This window comes from Canis aureus, chromosome 16, assembly GCF_053574225.1.
Source record: "Canis aureus isolate CA01 chromosome 16, VMU_Caureus_v.1.0, whole genome shotgun sequence".
Lineage (NCBI taxonomy): Eukaryota > Metazoa > Chordata > Mammalia > Carnivora > Canidae > Canis > Canis aureus.
In genome coordinates, this window is record NC_135626.1 from 41,556,402 (window position 1) to 41,576,892 (window position 20,491).

The window sequence follows — 20,491 nt, forward strand, 5'->3', positions numbered from 1 at the left end:
TAAGAGGAGAAGCAGGGGCCTTTATTGGGGTCTGGCAGATGTGGTGGAGGTGGAGGTGGAATCCTAGGCAGAGAAAAGGCAAAGGGCCCTAGAAGCAGGAACCCAGCCCACCTGGCCTCCACCCTGCAGCCCCTCTCCTACCCCTAACCCCTGACTCCAGCCTCCTCCTGCCTCTCAGAACACGGAGCACCAAGAATGGACAAGCAGGACCCTCCAGGGCCACAGCTTGGAGCGGAGTGCAGGATGCAGGCTTCTGTCTGCCCACCATGGAGACTCTGGGAAGCTTAGTGCACCCCTTTCCACCATGATAAAGTGGAACGCTCCTTCTCTGTCACCCAGAACAGAGTGAACTCTCGTCCTCTGTGTTGGGGGAGAGGAGTGCAGCTTGGGCTTCTAAGCAGGGCCTGGGAAGAGGCTGGAGGCGACACCCCCAGAGGAGCTCCTGGACCCCACCTTTGCACTTGCAGCGTCTCCATTTTTCCTTCCCAACGACTCTGGTGAGCAGCTCAGAGTCTGGGCAGGGGCGGCAGGTGGGCCAGTGGGGATCTGCTCCAAAGACATCTGTGGGTTTCAGAGTGAGGGTTTCCCCAACACCAAACGCATCTATATGTACACAAGATAGCACCCACCGGTGGCAGGGGAGCAGCGGCCAGGCCTAGTAAGAGTAGCCACCCTTGGGGCCAAAGGGCTGGGTGGGGCCAGCTAGCTCTGGGAGGTAGGCAGGGCTCTCGTCCAAATGGGACAAAGGGACTGTGTCCTCCTCACTGACTGGCCGGTCAAACTCAGCCTTCAGGGCTGGACGCTGATTGTCCGGGAAAGCCAGAGAGAAGAGGGCCTCGGGCTCACACACAAACTTGTACACGTAGCGCTCGCCGGCCACCTGTGGGGAGAGAGGGGCTGGGTGGGCCTAGCTCGCCCTGCGGGTCAGCATGGGATGGGGGACACAGCACCGGGCCAGGGTGGGGCAGATGCGGGGGGGGGGGGCGGGGGCGCAGTTCTCGTGCTCCCATCTGACTGCCTCCACGCTCAGGCCTTTCTGGTTACCGTGTGGCACTTTTTTGGGAGCAGGAAATCTTGTCCACTACTTCTTGTTCCCTCTGACAGGTTCATTACCTGCTCCCACAGACTTGCTGGGAAATGCTCCCCTGCCCCCCTGAGGCCCCCATCCCTGGGCCCGCAGCCCCCACCTTCTGCATGATGCCTTTCTCATAGTAGTATCGGAGTGAGCGGCTCAGCTTGTCGTAATTCATGGCCGGCCGGTTCTTCTGGATGCCCCAGAGCCTGGCGACCTGGAGACAGGACAGAGTTTTGGGACAGTGGTGCTAGCTTAGCAGGAAAAAAGATAGGGGCAGGGGAGGACAGGTCAGAAAGAGCACCTGAGTTACTTGGAACAAAATGGTGAGCTGGTCCTGCAGTAAGCAGCGGCCCAGAGACCCAGGTCTGACAGGAGTCAGGTCCTGGGAAAGAACTCCGATGGGAAGGCATCTGCCACGACCCCAGGTGCTAGTGTCTCCAGGCCCCGGAGATGCGGGGAAGAGAGGTACGGACATCTGAGAGGCCTACCTCCTCAGGCTCGATTAGTTTGAACTCCATCCCCCGGCCAGTCCAGGCAATGAAGTGGGCGTTGGTTGGGTCATCCAGCAGGGCCACCAGGAACTGCCACAGCTGCAAAGCCCCCCGGCGCTGGTAGGGTGGTCCCTCTCTGAACGCCCCAACCCCTTCCTGCTTAATGTCTCCTGGGGAATGCAGAAAACAGGACGTGTCAGGTTTGTGCCTTCTGGTCCCCTAAGCAAGCCCTTCTCTCCCCAGGGGTAACGGGATCCCAGGGCTGGGGGCAGGTGGAGGGACATGACCACACAGAGGGCATAGCTACGACCCCGATCCTCTGATGAATAGTCCCTTCTCTGACCTTCGAATTTCTCCGGGACGACGCAGACATCATCTGGGAATGGTCTCAGAGGTTTCTCGTAGCCATAACCTTGAGGAGGAGGTTGGGGGCCACTCAGACCTGGGGCGGGGAAGCTCACTGCTATGAGCCCCCAGAGTCCAAAGGGACTTGTGGCCGAAAGACCCTCCCTGACAGCAGGACTTCCCCCCTCCAACCTGGAGGGCTCGGTAGAGAGGAGGGGGTGGCCTTACCCACGGTCCTGTCCCCTGGAGAGTGCCCAGAGAAACCCTCTGTGTGAAGGTACATCGACGCACACCCGGGGACATCTGGGACCGGAGGGAAGAAGAAAAGATGGGGTTGCAGGTGGCTGCTATGGGGGTGGCAGTCCTGCCCACACTTAAGAACATCTTCCTGCCACCCGCATTCCGGTTCTTTCCCCAGCTGCCTGCCAACCACCAAATCCCAAGGCAAGTTCACCCAGAGGGAGCGCGAGGCTGGAACCGCGCAGCTTGTTGGGCCAGAGGGCACGGGCCGCAGCAGCTGGCTGGGCAAAGCTGTTGCACAAGGCCCAGGATTCCAGGCAACAGCTGTTTCCTGTGAGTTTAGGGAGGGGTTGGGGGAAGGATGAACCTCCGGGGAAAGAGTTCAGTGTCCACGCCTAAGACTCCCTTGGAATGGGCTAACCTCCGGTGGGCAGGTCAGGTTCCTAGCCTCCTAGCTGCGGGTGCACGCACGTGTGTGCGTGTGTGTATGTGTGTAGGGAGGGAGAAAACGGAGGTTGGGGGCTGGAGGAAGAGCACACCAGAATGTATCTGTATTTGGGGAAGAGGCAGTGGGCACTGGGCCGTGAGTTTTCAGATCTGACACCAGGGCGCCTTTGCTCCCTTTTCATTCGGTTCCAAGGGACTAAAATAGCCGCTCTCCACCTGGAGGGCCCGGGTCGGCGACGCGGCGCGTTCCAGTTCCAGCCCCTTCCCGCCCTACCCCCTCCACTCCCACCTATGAATGAGATGGTGAAACCCGACACCTCCGGGAGGAGGCGGGAGGGTGGGCTCATTCATGCCTCCATTTTGTGAATGGAATTCCTGACTCCATTGAGAGGAAGCCGAGGGGGGAGGGGGAGTTCAAGGGCATGTAACCAGATCTCCTCCGGTCTACAGCCTTTGAAGGTCAGCAGCAAGAGCGTTTCCCTCCTCTTTCCTCCACCTCGCTGCCAGGCTTGGCTCAGTTTAGGCCCCGGGTTGGAGAGGCGCACCCTTGTGGTTCTCACTTGGAGGTGGGGGGGGGGGTGGTTGTTCACCGCTGCTGCCCCCAAAAGACTGGACATCAGGAATGGGAAATCCGGAAGCTCTAGCCAGCTCTGCGCCTAGTCTTATCTAAGTATTTTTTCTCACACAAGCCTGCAGATAAACTCAAATTTCAGGATGGTAACAATGTAACTGAAGCCAAGGTTTTCTGGGTCCCTCTACCCTCTGCACTTCAGGCTTTGAATTATAGCTGTTCTAGAATATGGCTGAGCACACCTCACTCCTGTCAACAGGAAGGTGGAACTAGAATTTAAAAAGCAGTCTTACTTCCAAACCCAGTTCCAAATCAGCCTGGAGGCTGGAACAGAATGTGGAACCGTGCATTCCAGTTGGAAACCAGGAGCCTGGCTTGTTTCAAGTTTGTGTTTCTCTTCATTCAAATCTGATATTTTTTAAAGCTTCTGTGGGGACTGGGATCAATGACATATCCTATTCATCTTTGTGTCCTCCAACTCCACAAGACTCATGCTCTTAGGCCAGCACTTGGGTCTCAGTAGGTAACACTAACCTCAAACACTTGCTAAAGAGAAAAGGAAGAGATACTTCAACTTTCCTATTAAATCACAAGCTGCCTGAGGACACCCCCTCTCCTTATCTGCTGAGTTTGCTAACTGAAAAATGACAATTCTGGGGCACTTGGGTGGCTCAGTTGGTTAAGTGCCTGCCTTTGGCTCAGGTCATGATCTCAGGGTCCTGGGATGGAGCCCACATTGGGCTCCCTGCTCAGTGAGGAGCCTGTTTCTCCCTCTCCCTCTGCCCCCTACTTGTGCTTGCTCTGTCTAGTGCTCTGTCTCTCTCTCTAATAAATAAATATTTTTTTTAAAAGAAAGATGACAATTCTTTTGAATCTATGAAAAAAAGCCGAGTAGTTGGGTGGGTTGGATGTATGAACTGGTAAATGGGTAGGAACGTAAAAACCTTGTAGGTACTCATTCTCGATTTAATGGAATGGTTCATGTGAACACATGCCAGCCTCCCCAGCAATCCCACCAAAGATCCTCCAACCCGTTCTCCAGGAGCATTTCTTACCTGAGTCGTAGGCGAAGTCCGTCTGTTCCTGTTTGATCACCACCCCCGCCCCTGGGTACCTGTGCCCATTGGCTCCACCCTGGCCCACTCCTGGCTGGCTGGCCTGTTCGTACAGGGGATCAAGGTACTCCTGCTTGAAGCTCTGCTGGGGGTAGGGTGGGCAGGGCTCCGACAGCTGGTGTGGGTAGGGAGCTGTGAGGGGTTCCCGGCCCCCTCCCTGGGAGGATGTGAACGAGTGACAAATATCCAAGGGTTGCTGGAAGACGGAGCTGGATGTGGTTGGACAGAGAAAGAAGAGAAGATTAACTTAAGCCATCCCTGTGCCTACCACTCCCAGGCTTGCAGAGTGGGCTCTGGTGTGTGCGTGTGCATGTGTGTGTGTGGGGGTGTCAACGTCCCTTCTTCCCTACCTCCCCTCACACCAGGTCTCTTCAGGGACAGCTGGAGAACACTCAGGGATTGGGGAAGACCTGGGCCCACAGGTTCTGTGGATGTCCTTACCTCTGCTCCCCAAGGTACCCATGGCCAGGGTGGGGCTGGGAGGTGCCAGAGGATCTCAGGAAACTCCGTTGTTCTGCCCGGGGGAAGGGCTGCAGGGGCGACTGTCCAGGGGCACCGGGGGCAGGGGACTTGATGGCGATTTGTCTAGGGGGGTCATAGGCACTGGAGTTGAGGGGGAGACGGGGGTGAGGGGGCAGAGAAGCTGGGCGAGCATCTTTGAACCTTTTATCCTCAGAGAAGGAAGAACAGAGCGTGCAGGGAAGGGAACAGTAGGAGTGACAGGGCCCCAAGGGAACTTCTCCTTTCTTGTCAATCTGGAGAATGGTCGTGTAATCCTGAGAATGCCTCTCCCCAGCCCAGGGCAACTGGGCTGTGCTCTGTGGCCAGCAGGCCAGTGGCTTCCTCCCAGTGGGAGGCTCTACCCAGGCCTTCAACACACACCCCTTGAACCCACTGCTGTGGTCTCCCTCCCAACCACTCAGAGGGAAACCTGAGCTGTGCGGCAACCTTACAGGGGCTCAGAAACACTTTTCGCTGTCTAACTTGCGTCAAACTGCTGCTTTTGCCCGTCCTTCCTCCTCCACCCTCCCCTCCCCCAGGGCCGGGCTGGGGCTCACCTGGCATAAAGGCACTGCTCGCCATGGTGGTAGGGGAGTGGCAGCTTCCTGCTGCAGGACAGGGCCGGGTCTGTGCGGGGGCTCTGGGGCTCCTTCTTGATCCTGGTGGTGGGGCTGTGGAAAGCTACTGCAGGGTGGGAGGAGGCAGAGCAAGGCCAGAGGGGGTCACGGAAGAGGCAAGGAGAGCTCCCTGCCACCTTCTGCTCTTTGAGGACCAGCTGGGTGATTCCCTGGGTCTCAGTTCTCAGAGACTCAGGTGCAGACGCTTTTAAGGACAGTTTGGCTATTAACACACGTCTAGTTTTATGTCGGGCTAGTGTCAATGTCCAATATTAACCAAAGAAACTGTCTAAAATTCCACATTTACTACAACCCCAACACCTCCCCCCCAACACCTTTGTAGGAGAGTGAGCACCTCCAGCCTAGGGTCTGTGGTTTTCCTGAATTTCCTGTATTTCCAGGAATTTCCTGGAAAGTTCCAAGGGACAGACATGTTTTCTTCTTGGGTACTCTAAAGAATCTTTCTTTTTCTGGTTCAGGTTGGATATTAGCCCACTTGCACGTCAGCGGACTAACATTAAGCACATGCTCCTAATTATCTGTGAAGAACATGGGTCTTTCCTGTGGCCCCTGCTGGGTCCACAAACCCCAGTCACCAGACCAGAAGGAGCAGCAGAGCTAGTTCCCAGCGAGTGTGAGATTCCCTCTTACTGCATTGAGTCCAACACCAACGACTAACTGTTCAGTTATCTGCTGTTTTCCATTATTTGTGCCCTATTTCATTTCAATGGTGAAGACAGTTGAGAACAGAGGATCTAACATTTAAAGCAGAGTTTCTCAACAGTGCACTGAGGACCTTTGGGCCAGATCATTTTTGTTGTTGTTGGCGGGGGTGACTGTCCTGAGCATTATAGGGGGTTTATAGCATCTCTGGCCTCTACCCACTAAATGCCTGTAGCATCCTCTCAGTGTGACAACCAAAAAGGTCTACAGACATTGTCACGTGTCTCCTGGGAGGCAAAATTGTCCCCTGCCCTTTAGTTTCATGAAAGTAACTTAGAAGGATAGAACTGGACCTTGCTGAACTGGTCCAAACCCCTCATTTCAGAAATCAGGAAATGAATTAAGTTAATAAAATAAAATAAAATAAAATAAAATAAAATAAAATAAATCAGGAAATGGAGGGCCAGGGAGAAGAAGCGTCCACTCGCAGGTGTGTCCACACAGAGAGGACGAGGCAGGCTCTGATTTGAACCAAGGTCTCCAGCTCCCGGTTACTGGCTTGGCCTTGGGAGTCCAAACCCAAGAACCGGGAGCCCCGGTTCTTCCCCCTTTTCTTTGGGAGAGAACAAGTTGATCTTTTGTGATTCTCTATCCTTATGACTCATTTCCTGCCCTCCCCCACTCCCCATTCCCTCTACCCAGGGCCCTCCACTCACAGTTTTCTGAATGGAAATCAGGAACAAAAGGCTCATCACTGTCGGGTACCTGGGCTGTGGAGAGAGTTCAGAGGTGAGTCTGGGTGGGAGCCCTGGACAGCAGCCCCCGGGAGACACCGGTATTACAGCCCTGCAGATTAGCACCAGCCCAAAGGGAAAACTAGTCTTCCAAGGACCGATAGCAACCCCACCCAGGTCCTAGCGCCCTCCATCTCAGGGCTCTGAAGACCCTCGAGGGAACACTCCAAGTTCCCAGAACCTGTCTGAGCAGATTCCAGCATCTTTTCCTAGATGCTTTGTCTTTACTCCCTCTGTTTTCGGAAGTGAAGGCAGCCCTGCCCCTCAGAATTCACAAAGCTCCCTCTGAGAGCTCCCAGCAGTCACATCTGGGATTGGCAGGAATGACAGAGACATCCTATGGACCTAGAATAACATAGGGAGGAGATTTTGAATGCAGGCTGGGCCCAGGAATCCGTGTTTTATACAACTTCCTGGGTGAAATCCAGAACACGGGAAAGAAGATGGAATGGAGAAAAGAGGGTGGCTCAAGGGAGGTGAATAGGATGACAGTAGGAGAGGATGTGGCTGGGGACAGGGACAGGTCACCCTGCCTCATGTCTTCAGCATGTAGCTAGGAGAGAGGGGAGAGGGGGGAAGAGAGATTCCCAAACTTGGAGGTCTGAGAAACACTCCCAGGGCGCCAGAGGGGGCGGGGCTGGGTTTGGGGGTTAGGCTGGATTATCAGTTCATCCGTGGCCTCCAACCTGGACATTCAGGCTTTATTTCTAGTGTTTTTCATGAAGAGGGGCACATGCAGAGGGTGAGGGAGAAGCAGACACCCCACTGAGCAGGGAGCCCAACACAATGTAGGGCTCTGGCTGGATCCCAGGACCCTGAGATCACGACCTGAGACAAAGCAGACGCTTAACCAACTGAGTCACCCAGGAGCCCCTTATTTCTAGTTCCTACCCTGCCCTCTCTAACTCCTTCAGGTGGGCATATAGCTAAGTATCTCCCCTGACTCCAGGAACTTTGGCCACTATTGCCCCTCTCTCAAGAATAGATCAAAGCAGGAATGGGAAGGGTAGACAGCAAGAACTTCGGGATAGTCCAGGAAGAGAGTGGCTTGAAGCCAAGGAGACTGATCTCGGAGTGGACAATGGGGAAACTGATGGATAAAACAACCAGAGTTGAGAAAGGCTGGTAAGTATGAAGGACACAAGGAGATGGCTGGGGAACACCTCCACTCCTAGCTCTGCACACACACACCCTAGCCTTGACAGGTTCCCCAGAGTCTCCAAAGTTTCTTCCTGCGATTTCAGCCAGAGCCTCTGTTGGAACTCTCTCCTTCCAGGCTCACCTCCTACAGCAGGTGCTGCACACAGCTGTCAGAGTGGTCTTTCTGTAAGAGAGGTCCACTCCCTTCTCTCCTTGCTTAAAGCACGAACCCCAAATTCTTCCTCTTGGCTGGTCTCTAAGACCCCACATGGTCTGGCCTGCCTCTCCATGCCTTTCCTCTCCAGAGCTCTTGCTTCCTCTTCCCCACACTTTTGCCTGCCTGTTTTTCTGGCCACTTTGTCACTTCCACAGATGTCTTCTCTGACCACCCACACCAAAGTGGTCCCTCCTGGCTCCTATCTCAACCCATGTTTATTTTTGCCCTAGTATGTGTACTTTACCTGGATGCATTTTTTTTTTAAGATTTTATTTAGTTATTCATAGAGACACACACACAGAGAGAGAGAGAGAGAGGCAGAGACACAGGTAGAGGGAGGAGCAGGCTCCATGCAGGGAGCCCAACGTGGGACTCGATCCTGGGTCTCCAGGATCACACCTCAGGCTGCAGGCAGCGCTAAACCACTGCGCCACGGAGGCTGCCCTGGATGCATCTTTTAAAAAAACATTTTATTTATTTATTTGAGAGAGAGTGAGAGTGAGAGAATGAGGAAGGTAGAGAGGCGGAGGGAGAAGCAGAGTCCTCATTGAGCAGAGAGCCTTATGTGGGGCTCAGTCCCAGGACTCTGGGATCCCAACGTGAGCCAAAGGCAGATGCTTAACTGACTGAGCCACCCAGGCACCCTTGGATGCATCTTATTTATTTAAGCATCTTATTTTTTTTATTTAAGCATCTTATTAATATGTTTTCATTTATGTGTTTGCTGTCTACCTTCTTTACATGAAAGTTAAGCTCCCTGAGGGCAGGGGCTTTATCTGTCTGGATTCCCTAGCACAAGGAAGTAGGGTCTACCTCCTGGGAGTCCTCTCTGGTGGACTTGGGAAAAGAGTGAAAGAGATCCTAACCAATCAGCTCTTCCCTCTCCCTGGGGGCTTTCCCCCTCCCACACACAGGGTCACCATAGAGCAGTTACTCCCTCCAGAGAAACCACATCTCATGAGAGATACTTTAGGCTGTGATCAATTGCTTGGCAGGATTCTTCATCAACTTGCTTTGAATAACAGAGGTATCAAGTGCTTTAAATACACATTCATAGGTAGCTGACTTCTTGACAGAGGGATTGGACTTAGGGGTTTAAGAATCAGAAGCCACCAGCAGCTAAAGAACTCACGAAAAGTCAGCAGAAAACTATTCTAAAGTGATTGAAAAATGAGTAGGACACGAAGTCCCTTGGCAAATACACACAGGCAGCTCTGTTCGGAGCACGACCAAAGCACAAAGGCAACCATTCCCAAACTGACCCAAATCAAGAATCCCTAGGATGTTGTTAAAAAGACACATTCCTGGGGCATCTGGCTGGCTCAGACAGTAGGTGGAACATATGACTCTTGATCTTGGGGTCATGAATTCGGGCCCCCCACTGGGCATAGAATTTACTCAAATAGAACACACACGTTCCCAGTCCCCACCCCTGGAAGTCTTATTCCATAAGCCTGGGTTGGGGCCCAGGTATCTATACTTTTAACAAGCACCCCGTGTGGCTCTTAAGAAGAGGCAGGTTTGGGAGACACTGGATAAAGCAAAGGAGCAAAATCTGCTCAGGGGCACAAAGGCCAAACTCATCCCTGATGTGCCCTCTGACCCAGCCACAGGCGATACCCCCTAAGTTAGCAGGATGGGGGTGATGGGAGCAGGATGAGCAACATTTCCATTGCTGCTACCTAGGCAAGGAGGGTCCCGAGGGCAGGGGAGGTGTAGAACATGGGGGAGGCTGACGCATTCTGGGCCCCCTTTGGGGCTTCATTAACCGCCAGTTTCCATTGAGGTAATGGGCTGGGGGCATCTCCTGCTGGCGTCACAGGCCAGTCATAGGCCAGTTCACATGATGCTACAGAGCCCTAGGGGTCAGCTTCCCTTTCTTCCCACCTCAGGCCTGAAGGTCTGACCAGAACCCCCACACCCCAGCAGTCCCAGAGGAGGCTATCCCCAGCACACAGATCATACCCTGTAAGAGGGTCCATCCTCTTCCCAGGGCCAGGAGAAATCAGCCAAGACAAAAATGGGCTGTGGTGTGAACTCCAATCACTGCTTGGCCCCTCCCCAGAACACACTGGCTTCTCAAACCAAAGGGACAGGATAGGGCCTCACTCAGAGACTGCCAACAAGAATAGAGATGGGAACAGTAACACCAAGCCCCAAGTTCCTGGAGAGCAGGAGAATTTCTAATTACCATGTTCGGTCTTGAGAATATGCCACTCTATTTATTTGTTGACTTGGCTAAGTTCTGGCTGCCAAGCTAGTGTGCCAGGGTCTGCCCCCGACTCCATCCTGGCACTGAGGTGGAGCTTATCTGCCTGGGGACATGGCAGATGATTTAGGAGATGGGGAAAGGGCCACGCCAGCATAATGCTCAGAGAGAGCATTTTAGGGAGCCTCCCAAGCTGAGCTTCAAAAAAAAATGAGAGGTTAAAACAGCCAAGCAGCTCAGCCCACCCTAGGCTGGCCATCTATCTACACCATATATGCCTCATCACCTTCTCCCCTTCCTGGGGTCCAATCACACGGTGAAGGGGCCTCTTTAGGAGTCCACTGGAAGCGGCGGGGGAGGCATTCTCCAGAGCTTCTGCTCCATTGTGTCACCACTGGCCTTGTCTCTCACCCTTACCCTGCCCCCACCCTGGCAGCCTCTGTACTGGAAGGAACCAGTTCTCTATCTATGGAGGGACATTTGTCCCCAAGAGCCTTCTGGAAGGGGAGGAGACAGAAAGATGTAGAAGGAGGCATTGTAGCTAGGAAAAACTGGGGGAGGGGATTAACCCCATCTCGTCCCACAGACATGCTGAGGCACCAGCGTGCATACACACGGATCCACACACACCCTACTTGCTTTTTACTCTATGGCAGCACACGGGTAAAACATATCCTCCGTGAACACCCTTCACACACCAGCTCTCTCTTTGGACTTGTAGATGTGATGGGGGTGGGAGTGGGGGAGACCAAAGGGCAAAGGGACTGGAGACCTTGGAGGAAGATTTGGGAGGAGTAAACCTTCTGAAAGGGGGAACACAGACCCACTCCTTTAAGAATCTCATAAAACCTATGGATCTTCTCTTCCTCAAAAAAAAACACATTCCTTTGTGTATGGTGCACCCCTAACAATTTCCACACAATATCGGAGGGCGGGCATAAGGACCCCTGCAACCTACCCACAGAGCTTTTGTGAATCCAGACTCTACGTTATAGACCCCAGCCTCATACAAAGGACGTACATGGCCCAGACTCAATGTTCCTTACTACCAAATAGATCAAAGTCATTGTCCCTGAGGGTTCCCAAGGGCTCCCAACAAGCCAGAAGAAGCAGCACATTTTTGACTCTAACCAGACACAGCTTGAGCTCAGCCAGCCTGAGCCCCGGTCTCCCTACAGCAGACTGATCCTTTCTGTAGCAACTCAACAGATCCCAGGCACCCGAAACAGACACACCCTCTTAGCCTTATTTATACCCCCCCCAACTATCTAGAAAAACCTCAAACCCAAAGATGTCTAAGCTGTCTACAAAGCCCCACCGACACTCACCCCTAAATAAGTCTAGGCACCAGACTGAACCTACAACCCCATCCTTGTGGATCCAAACTGGCACTTCCCAAATTCTTCACAGCCCCACCCACACTACAAGAATCCACTGCTTCTCTCCAAACTGGGGCTTTTAAAAAGATAAAAATCAAACCTGCGGTGGGGAGGTTGGGTTCCGGCCCCCATTCCTCCTGATGCACCCCACCACTGGCAAGTTTCCAAAAGAACTAGTCCCCTCCCCACCACCCCAAAGCTCCCTCTGGGCCGTGGGGATCACTGACCTGGTGGGAAGAGGCAGGAGAGGAGGCTGGGGTGGTGCTGGGATGGTGCAGGGGGACAGGGCCCCGGCAGCTGCATCTGTCTCCGCAGAGAGAGTGAGAAGGAGCGAGTGGCCTCAGCATCCCCCTCTCAGGCCTGGCCATCCATCGCCAGCTGGGAACCTGAGCTGCTCCCTCAGAAGGAAGGAGAGGGAACCAAGGAGATCCCCACCCCCACCTCCCCACCCACTGGATTTAAATGTACAGGGACTCCCAGGGCAGCAGCATGAAACACACACACACACACACACACACACACACACTTGCCCTCACACCCCTCACACTGACACATGCGGATAGACACACGTACAATCTCCAGACCCCCACCGCCAAGGGGTGGGGCTTCCAAGGTGGAGAGAACGTTTTTCACCCCCTTCCCATTCCAGACCCAGGCAAAAATGGACCAGCTGCTGCCAACATGCCAACCTCAGCCCACCCCTACATCACAGCCCTGGGAGCTGCCCACTGTGGGAAGCACAGGGACCCTCCGCTGACAGACAAGAAGCCTGGCAAGCCGGAGAGAAATCAGGCATTGGGAAAGGAAGTCTTTGAGAGACCGTGGAAATCGACACCTCTGCGTTCTTCAGCTCCAGCCCGGTCCGGAACCTCGGGAGGAGGATGGGCAGACTGGGTATATACTCTGTACCTAACTCAGAGCTGGACGCCCAGGGCTTGCAGAGTCGGGGAAGGTGTGTGCAATACCCCCCGGATCCCCAGATCCCTCCGGTACCCATATAGCCAGCCATTTGGTCACGAATTTCACAACATGTCTTGAGCTTTTGCTCTATGCTAAATAGTCATTCTGCTTATATACATATTTTGGGGTTACCACGGTAGTCAAGACAGATGGTCTTACTCTAAGGATCTAGTCAGGGGTCTTTGCCTTCTACCTCCTGCTTTTAAATTTTAAAGATGGTTCCAGAGGAGCTGGGTTTGAGCTTTAAAAAATGACCAATGATACCCAGGTGGAGGGATATCCTTTACGGAAATCCTAAAAAAAAGCCCTTAGAAGGGGGTTCCTAGTATAGTGGTTTCTAGGTTTTCATAGTGTTTAAATAAAGGGATCCTAAGATGGGGGTATTAACCCTTCCCTCGCAGACTGTCTAAACATAAGCCTTCTACCTGCCACCCCACCAGCGACACCCTGAGGCCCCACCAAAACGCACCAAGGGATCCAACCAGAAGACCCTCAGAACACAGCTCCCTATCCAGAGGAGGCCCCACTCCAGACTCCACCTCAGCCAGCTCATGGCTAACCCCCCAGCAAATACCCTAAGCCAAAGTAGGGGGAATTTGCCTGGGGCAGAGGTATTTGGGAGAGAAGGAGGGAGGATCACTTGCCATCAGAATTACAATCAAGGATATGTGGGGGTGGGGGTGGGGGCGAGGGGTGAGCCCAGGGCCCTCTCTGCCAAAGCGCTGCAAAAAAGAATTATTTAAACTTTTGTTGTGCTTTTGGCTCAGACAGTAAATTGTTTAGCCCTGGGGGTTGAGAAGAAGAGAAACCAAGGGGGTGAAAATCAATGTTTTGGCAGCTCCTGAAGATAGGTTACAAATTAATTGCTCTTTCTCCTCATCCTCCTGTCCCTTATCCGCCCCCCTCCCCACCCCAACACACCAACACACACCTCGGCCTGGCGGCTGCAGCCAAACAAACTTTGCAAATGAAAATTTCAACCAGGAAAACGGGCCTGGGGCCAAGTTCCATTCAAATAAGCAAATACCCCACACAATGGTCTGATTCATCCCCAGGCCTAGTTACACAAGCCTGGCTCAGGGCAGAGAAAATAAATATCAATATAAGTGTCCACATTGGGCGCTGGGGAAAGAGGGGAGTAAGGGGGCTGGGGGGGGGTCCTTGGAGAGCTCCTTTGGGCAGAGACAGAGAAGTGGGTTAGGTTGGAACATCAGGGGTAGAGAGCATCCCCCACCCCAATAATAGAAAAGGTCACAAAACTACTCACCTTCAGCAAGCCACGTCTCCTGGAAGTGACTGAGATCCTGGAAGAGATCTGAGGAGTGAATAATGGAATTGGAGGTGAGATGAAGGAGATGGTGAGAGGGAGGGAGCCCTAGAGAGCCGGGTGACCCTCCCACACACACTCCTTGAGGGTAGGGGCCCAAGAATAATCAAGAGTCCCTTGGAGGGGAGTCTTTTGGGGAACAGGGCGGTGGCTCCAGGATCGGCCCTCGGGGCGTGTGAAGTGAGGAGGGTCACGGTTTTCTCTCCGGCTCTTTACCTTCGGAGTCGGGGGGCGGCAGGGAGCCCGGGTCCATGAGCTTCCCCTGCGGGACCATCAGCGCTTCGCGCAAGCTCCCATTTCCGGGCGATTTCTGCGGGGAAGGGGAAGAATGCCCCCGGGTCACCCTGAGGCCCCCCGGCCTGGGGGGCGGGGCTGGGGTCCCGGGGTGACAGAGGCCGGGCAGCGCTGGGCCCCGTTGGGGCCGCAGGGCAGGGCTGGGGGGGCGGGGTGCAGGGCGGGGGCGGGCGTGGAGGCCGGCGCGGAGCTCACGCTGCAGAAGGTGTAGGGCACTTGCTGGTCCAAGTATCCGCCTTTCATCCTCCGCTCCATCCGGCCGCTCCCTCCGGCCGCACCGCCCGGGCCCCGCGCGGGGGCAGAGACCTGGGGAGGGGGGGCTGCGTTCGCACACCGTCCAGGGAAGGCAGCGGGGTGGGGGCGGGTAAGGGCAGCGGGGAGGGGCAGTCCGGGGCTCCGGGTCCGACAGCAAAACTTCTCCGACTCACTCAGGCGCTGGCGAGGTTTCCGCCTGCCGAGCTGAGCGCCGTCACCACTCCCCTCCCGCCAAAGGAGGTCCCACCTGCTCCTGGGCGCCGGGCTCGCCGATTCGGCTGCTTTCTGCAGCCCTGCTCTGCCCAGGCTCGGTTACATAAGACGTGTGTGTGTGTGTGTGTGTGTGTGTGTGTGTGCGCTCGCGCGCGGAGCGGGTAAGGCGCGCACCATTCGCACGCCCACAACTCCCGCGCCCCCTCCAACCCCGAATCCCAGCGCCTCCCACACCCCCCCCGCCCGCCCTAGAATCTGCGGAGGCGGCGGTTAGAGAGCGCAGCGTGTGTCGGCGGCGAGGCGAGGAGTCTCGGACGCTCTCCCTCCCTCCCCCTCCCGCAGCCTCACCTGAGGCCGGGGCGTCTGAGCTGGAGCGGCGGGGGGTCGCGAGCTGGCCCCGGGGCCTCACCGAGGGCCGCGGGGCTAGGCCGGAGCGAGGCGGCCCCGGCCCCGGGTCCCCCGCGCACCGGCTTGTTTTCCGGGCGCCGCCGACAGTTGTGAGCCCGGGGGAGCCGCTGATTGGTGCATTTCCTTGCCTCCCTCGGCTCCCTTACCTCCCCCCCACCACCCCGTTCCCTTTGTTTCATTGACTTTTGTGAATGAAACCCTAGGGCCGGGCACGCCCGCCAATCCGGAGACTCGCCCGACCGGGCCGTGGGGGGGCGGAGTTTCCCAGAGGCGGGGGCCAATCAGAACGCAGGGGCTGGCTCCCGGCTTCATTCACGGCTCGGGCTCCCATTCATAAAAAAATAAACTCCTCCGCGGCCTGAGTTCATTCATAAAGAGCTGAGAGAAGAGGAGCGAAGCCGAGGACCCGACGGCTTCCTCGCGGGGCTCCGCCGTGTCCCTGTGCGAAGCTCGGCGAGCTCCTCGGGCTGGCCCGGCTGGCGTCTGCACACGTCTCTGCATCTGCGTGTACGTGGGAGTGTGAACATGTCTGTGTGTGCGCCCTGCGGGGAGGCGAGCGGACTTGTGCCCAGAGGAACAATAATAACTAGCATTTATGAAGCGCTCCGCTTCCACGTGCTCATTTCATTCCCATAACCTGGCGAAGTGATTCTATTGTTTCCATTTTACAGAGATTGAGAAGGAAAACTCAGGGAAGGGTGGTGACTTGGCTGCGGTAACTCAGCGCAGCTGGAGTTTACAGCCCCCAATCTCCCACATCCCCCCGTACAGCTCTTTGAGGCCACAGCTAAATGAATTAAGGCTTTGTGACAACTGATACACAGTAGGCCCTCAATAAATGTAAGTTAGCACGGAATCCAGGCTTTTCCTCAAGGGTCTGCTCTGCGGAGCTGTTCTGTGACCCACTTTCTGTTGATTGCCGCAGAAACCGGAGGGCCCCGCATGGACCTCTGAAAGCGCAATTCCCGCTCAGCCATCTTTCCTCTTAATCTTCAGAGCAAACATAAGATCTTAGGGAGAAAAGCCCCAAGGCATCTGATGACCTGGGGGTGGGACTCAGTTAAAGAGCTGGTCACAGGGACTCCTGGGTGGCTCAGCGGTTGAGCGTCTGCCTTCAGCTCAGGGCGTGTGATCCCGGCCCAGGGCATGATCCCGGTCCGGGGATCGAGTCCCACATCGGGCTCCCTGCGAGGAGCCTGTTTCTCTCTCTGCCTGTGTCTCTGCCTCTCTCCTTGTGGGTCTCTCATGAATAAATAAATAAAACCTTAAAAAAAAAAAAAAAAAAGAGCTGGTCATAGGCTCTGGTCCCTCAGTCATTCACCAGTTTGGTCAATAAACATTTATTGTGCCAGACACAGTGCTGGGTACCCCCAGGAGGCAGCTGTGACCAAGGCAGACACCTGATAAGAGCTGGGCTGTTTAGGCTGTAGTCATGCGGGCACACAGGACATGAAGTACCCCCCAGGCCTTCTTTCTGAGATGCTCTCTGGATCTACAGTGCATACACTCCTTTGAGGAGAGCCTGAATTTGTCCCCTGCTTACTTGTGGTGCACACTAGACACTAGCTGAACCCCAGGCCAGTTGGGGTTGCTTTCAAAAATCATCTAATCTGGGGCGCCTGGCTAGCTCAGTCTGGTAGAGTGGGGCTCTTGATCTTGAGGTTGTGACTTTGGACCCTATGTTGGCTGGAGAGTTTATTTAAAACAAGGCACAAAATTTGTCCAATCTAATACCTCCTCTTTACAGATGAGGCAGCAGGGTTTCAGAGAAGGATATTATACTGGTAAGCTCTTTTGGGTGCTGAAGATTAGAAGTGAGACTAGAACACCAAACCTCTAGCTAGCACCTAGGGCTATTTATTTTATTTAGTGCTCATTCCAGATCATCGTGGGCTGATGAAAATAAACTTCTCTGAGGAATTATTCTTTGAGGCTCATGTCTATTATCCCTCTGCTCCAGGAAGCCTTCCAGATAACCTGAGTCAGTTCCTTAAGAACCACACAACATTCTTGCCTGTATCTCTGTTGTAGGTGTCTTTCATGCTGCCTCAAGGTATAGTCATCCCTAAGTATGGAGAATTCTCCCGGTCCTGAGGGGGGTCTCATTTGTCTCTTAAAATCTTACCCAGCTGTTTCAAGCTTAGGAGGGTCCTGTGAAATACTAGTTCAGTGAATAGGTGCAATAAAGACCAAGCTAATCGAGCTTAGCAGGAACCCTGCCCAGAAAAGGAGAGACAAGCCCCAGCAAATCCCAGCTTTGGGCTGGATGGCACCAGTTTAGGGAGGAGCTTGTGTCTCAGGGCCCAAAGAAGTGGGGGAGGAGGACAGAAGATTCTTCAGGAAGGCCACTCCTTTGCAGTCTCCATGACGATGAAGAAGATTCCTGTGGGTCCCAGAGCGGGCACTCCAGGTGGGGGCTCTCTTAGGGGTGTCCTCGGGTTCTGAGCTTTAGCATTTCTCTGGAAGGCCTCTGGCTCTCTGAGGAGTAAGTGTTCCGTTTCTATTCCCCATCCGGGGCCCCAGCTGAAAGCCCTGCCCCTCGTCTTCCTCTGGCTCAGCAAGCTGACTGAGAGAAAATGCCACTTGCTGCCGTGGGCTCTGCTATCACTTGGCCTCTGATTCAACACCCAGGCTGGACCCAGGAGCAGCGACATCTCCAGCGGGAACATTCCAGCCTCTTCCAAGCCTTGAGATTGTTAGGGAAAGGAAGGAATAGAGGGGCCAGAGGTTTCTGTTGGAAATCACATCATGATAAGCAACATTTCCTGAGCATGTCCAGTGCTTGACTTGGAATTAACTTTCACAGTGGTCCTGTGAGGTGTCTTCTCCACTTTACAAATGAGGAAATTGAAGACTTGCAAGCACACATCTTTTAAAAATAATTTTTAAAGTCTTTTTTTCTTATGACTTTATTTATTCATGAGAGCCACAGAGAGAGAGAGAGAGGCAGAGACACAGGCAGAGGGAGAAGCAGGCTCGATGCAGGGAACCCGATGTGGGACTCGATCTTGGGACCCCAGGATCACGACCTGGGCTGAAGGCAGGTGCTAAACCGCTGAGGCATCCAGGCGTCCCTTTTTCAATTTTTTTTCCTTTTTAAATTTTTTTAAAATTTAAATTAAATTTGCCAACATATAACACCCAGTGCTCATCCCATCAAGTGCCCTCCTTAGTGCCCATCACCCAGTTACCACATCTCCCCACCTACCTCCCCTTCTGCAACCCTTTGTTTCCCAGAATTAGGAGTCTCTCATGGGCAAACACACATCTACTCCAGGGGTCCACTCAACAGACTGAGGACATCCCCAACAGACTCTTTGTCACAGAGACTATACATTGAGGGAACACAAAACAGGTTGGTTTGAGGACTCTTCTAAACCAGGACAAGGACACGTGGACACACCCAGATTAAGGATATTTACAGTCATCTCTTGGACACATAGGTGGTTGACGAAGCACAACATAGTTCCTGGTGCTCCCCCAACACACCTTGGGAAGGGGTTGCCCAGGTAAATGCTTCTTTCTAGTATATTGGGGCTGGACTCTGACCTGTTTCCCAGGAGTCTAAGTTATAAAATGTCAATGTGGGTTTTAGATATGCAAATATTCATATAAAAGCACCCTGGGGCTTGGTCAGAGAGCTACACTAAGCTGCAAAGAGAAGGGAGAGGATCAGATAAGGAGGCCTAGGAACAATCAGAGTGTAGTGGTGGGGCACTGGGTGACCTGTCCAACCTGTGAGGGGAGGAAAGAAATGTCTTCAAAAGTCTGGCTTCCTCAGTGTCTGGAAGAGCTTAGAGTCCCAATGGCATAAAGGGTAGAACCTAGAAGGTAACTCAGGGAGACAGCTCCATAAGGCCAGATGGATGAGATAAACAAGGTCAAGTGGTGTCCTCTGTCCCTTTAGTGTCTCTTAGACTAGATCTGTCACCAGGGTTACTGAATCAGATCAGGGTCAGGCAGTAGGGGTGGGAAGTCATGGAGTCATCCTCATGGGATTGGTGGGTCAAGATTACCACCAACAAAGTGCCACTCGTGGGCTTCCTTTTGTCCTTTACTCCCAGGCCCACTTTCACATTGCTGCCTCAAAGCATAGGAGTTCTGAAGCCAGGGTTTATGACTGTGTTCGCCTCTGAAGCCAGCTGCCTGAATCTCTGTGTGCATGCATGTATGTGCTTTGCTGAGGAGAGGGGCCATGGCTTTTTGGGGGTCATCCCAGAGCAGGTCTGTGATCTCCCCACCTCCTCCACCTTTTAAGTCAAGAACCACTGTGCTGGAATGCCTGGGTGGCTCAGTGGTTAAGCGTTTGCCTTTGGCTCAGGGCATGATCCAAGAGTCCCAGGATCGAGTTCCGCATCAGGCTCTCTGCATGGAGCCTGATTCTCCCTCTGCCTCTCTCTCTCTGTGTCTCTCATGAATAAATAAATGAAATCGGGATCCCTGGGTGGCGCAGCGGTTTAGCGCCTGCCTTTGGCCCAGGGCGCGATCCTGGAGAACCGGGATCGAGTCCCACGTCGGGCTCCTGGTGCATGGAGCCTGCTTCTCCCTCTGCCTATGTCTCTGCCTCTCTCTCTCTCTCTCTCTCTCTCTCTCTCTCTGTGTATGTGTGACTATCATAAATAAATAAAAAAAATAAAATAAAATAAATGAAATCTTAAAAAAAAAAAAAAGAACCATTGTGCTAATTGCCTTCATCATAGATGGTGTCTACAAATATCTTGCCAGGGCACCTGGGTGGCTCAGTGGGTTGAGTGTCTGCCTTTGGCTCAGGTCATGATCCTGGGATCCTGGGATCAAGTCCTGCATCAGGCTCCTCACGGGGAGCCTGCTTCTCCCTCTGCCTATGTCTCTGCCTCTCTCTGTGTCTCTCATGAATAAATAAATAAGGTCTTAAAAAAAAAACATCTTGTCACTATATATTACCTTAAAAATGGTTGGAAGGATTTTTGGAGGATATATTTGGGGGGTGGTGTGTGTGCAATTGCTTCCCTTGTTCATATCTACCTTCCACTTAGCCTGAGACCTTTCTTGAGACTCCACAGAAGAGGGAGCCCTACTTCTAATCATCTGGCTGGGAGCATGTCGGGCTAAAGAGGAAAGGTACAGGTAAAGCTGATGTCTTAATTCCAGAGGGCACCCTGGTAGAAGAGAGCTGTCTCAGGAGAAATTCCAAAAGATGAAGTCTTAGAAGGGTCTTTTGGGTGGTATAGTTGGCTAAGCCTCCAGCTCT

The 20,491-nt window shown here is 53.7% G+C and overlaps 1 protein-coding gene and 1 long non-coding RNA gene across 8 annotated transcripts in view; one reads left to right on the forward strand and one right to left on the reverse strand.

Moving 5' to 3' along the window:
* ETV4 (ETS variant transcription factor 4) lies at window positions 1-15,357 on the reverse strand. Of its 7 annotated transcripts, none has more exons than XM_077853410.1 (13): window positions 15,202-15,357; window positions 14,581-14,691; window positions 14,308-14,401; window positions 14,032-14,079; window positions 6,782-6,835; window positions 5,343-5,469; window positions 4,726-4,887; window positions 4,225-4,493; window positions 2,140-2,214; window positions 1,910-1,978; window positions 1,564-1,736; window positions 1,188-1,289; window positions 1-880 (listed from the first exon to the last, which is right to left on the reverse strand). In XM_077853410.1, the coding sequence occupies exons 2-13, from the start codon at window positions 14,638-14,640 to the stop codon at window positions 656-658; spliced, it is 1,458 nt and encodes a 485-aa protein (XP_077709536.1). In that variant the 5' UTR covers window positions 14,641-14,691; window positions 15,202-15,357; the 3' UTR covers window positions 1-655. The 7 variants fall into 7 exon arrangements, with proteins under 7 accessions (XP_077709536.1, XP_077709538.1, XP_077709537.1 ...); XM_077853412.1 differs by having other exon boundaries at window positions 4,726-4,869; window positions 15,202-15,356; XM_077853411.1 differs by lacking the exon at window positions 15,202-15,357 and adding an exon at window positions 14,814-14,998.
* LOC144286674 (uncharacterized) overlaps window positions 13,902-20,491 on the forward strand; it is a 14,135-nt gene continuing 7,545 nt past the window's right edge. The window contains exon 1 of the long non-coding RNA XR_013354626.1: window positions 13,902-14,105. This is a non-coding gene — a long non-coding RNA (uncharacterized LOC144286674). The remainder of the gene's footprint in view (window positions 14,106-20,491) is intronic.

What these genes read in the sequence shown, in the direction of transcription:
- ETV4 (XM_077853410.1), bottom strand. Translation starts at nt 14,640, where the DNA reads ATGGAGCGGAGGATGAAAGGCGGATACTTGGACCAGCAAGTGCCCTAC. An exon ending in AACTAATCGAGCCTGAGGAG is followed by an intron (nt 1,290 to 1,563) that starts GTAGGCCTCTCA and finishes TCCTGTCTCCAG; the next exon opens with GTCGCCAGGCTCTGGGGCAT. An exon ending in AGAAAGGCATCATGCAGAAG is followed by an intron (nt 881 to 1,187) that starts GTGGGGGCTGCG and finishes CTCTCCCCACAG; the next exon opens with GTGGCCGGCGAGCGCTACGT.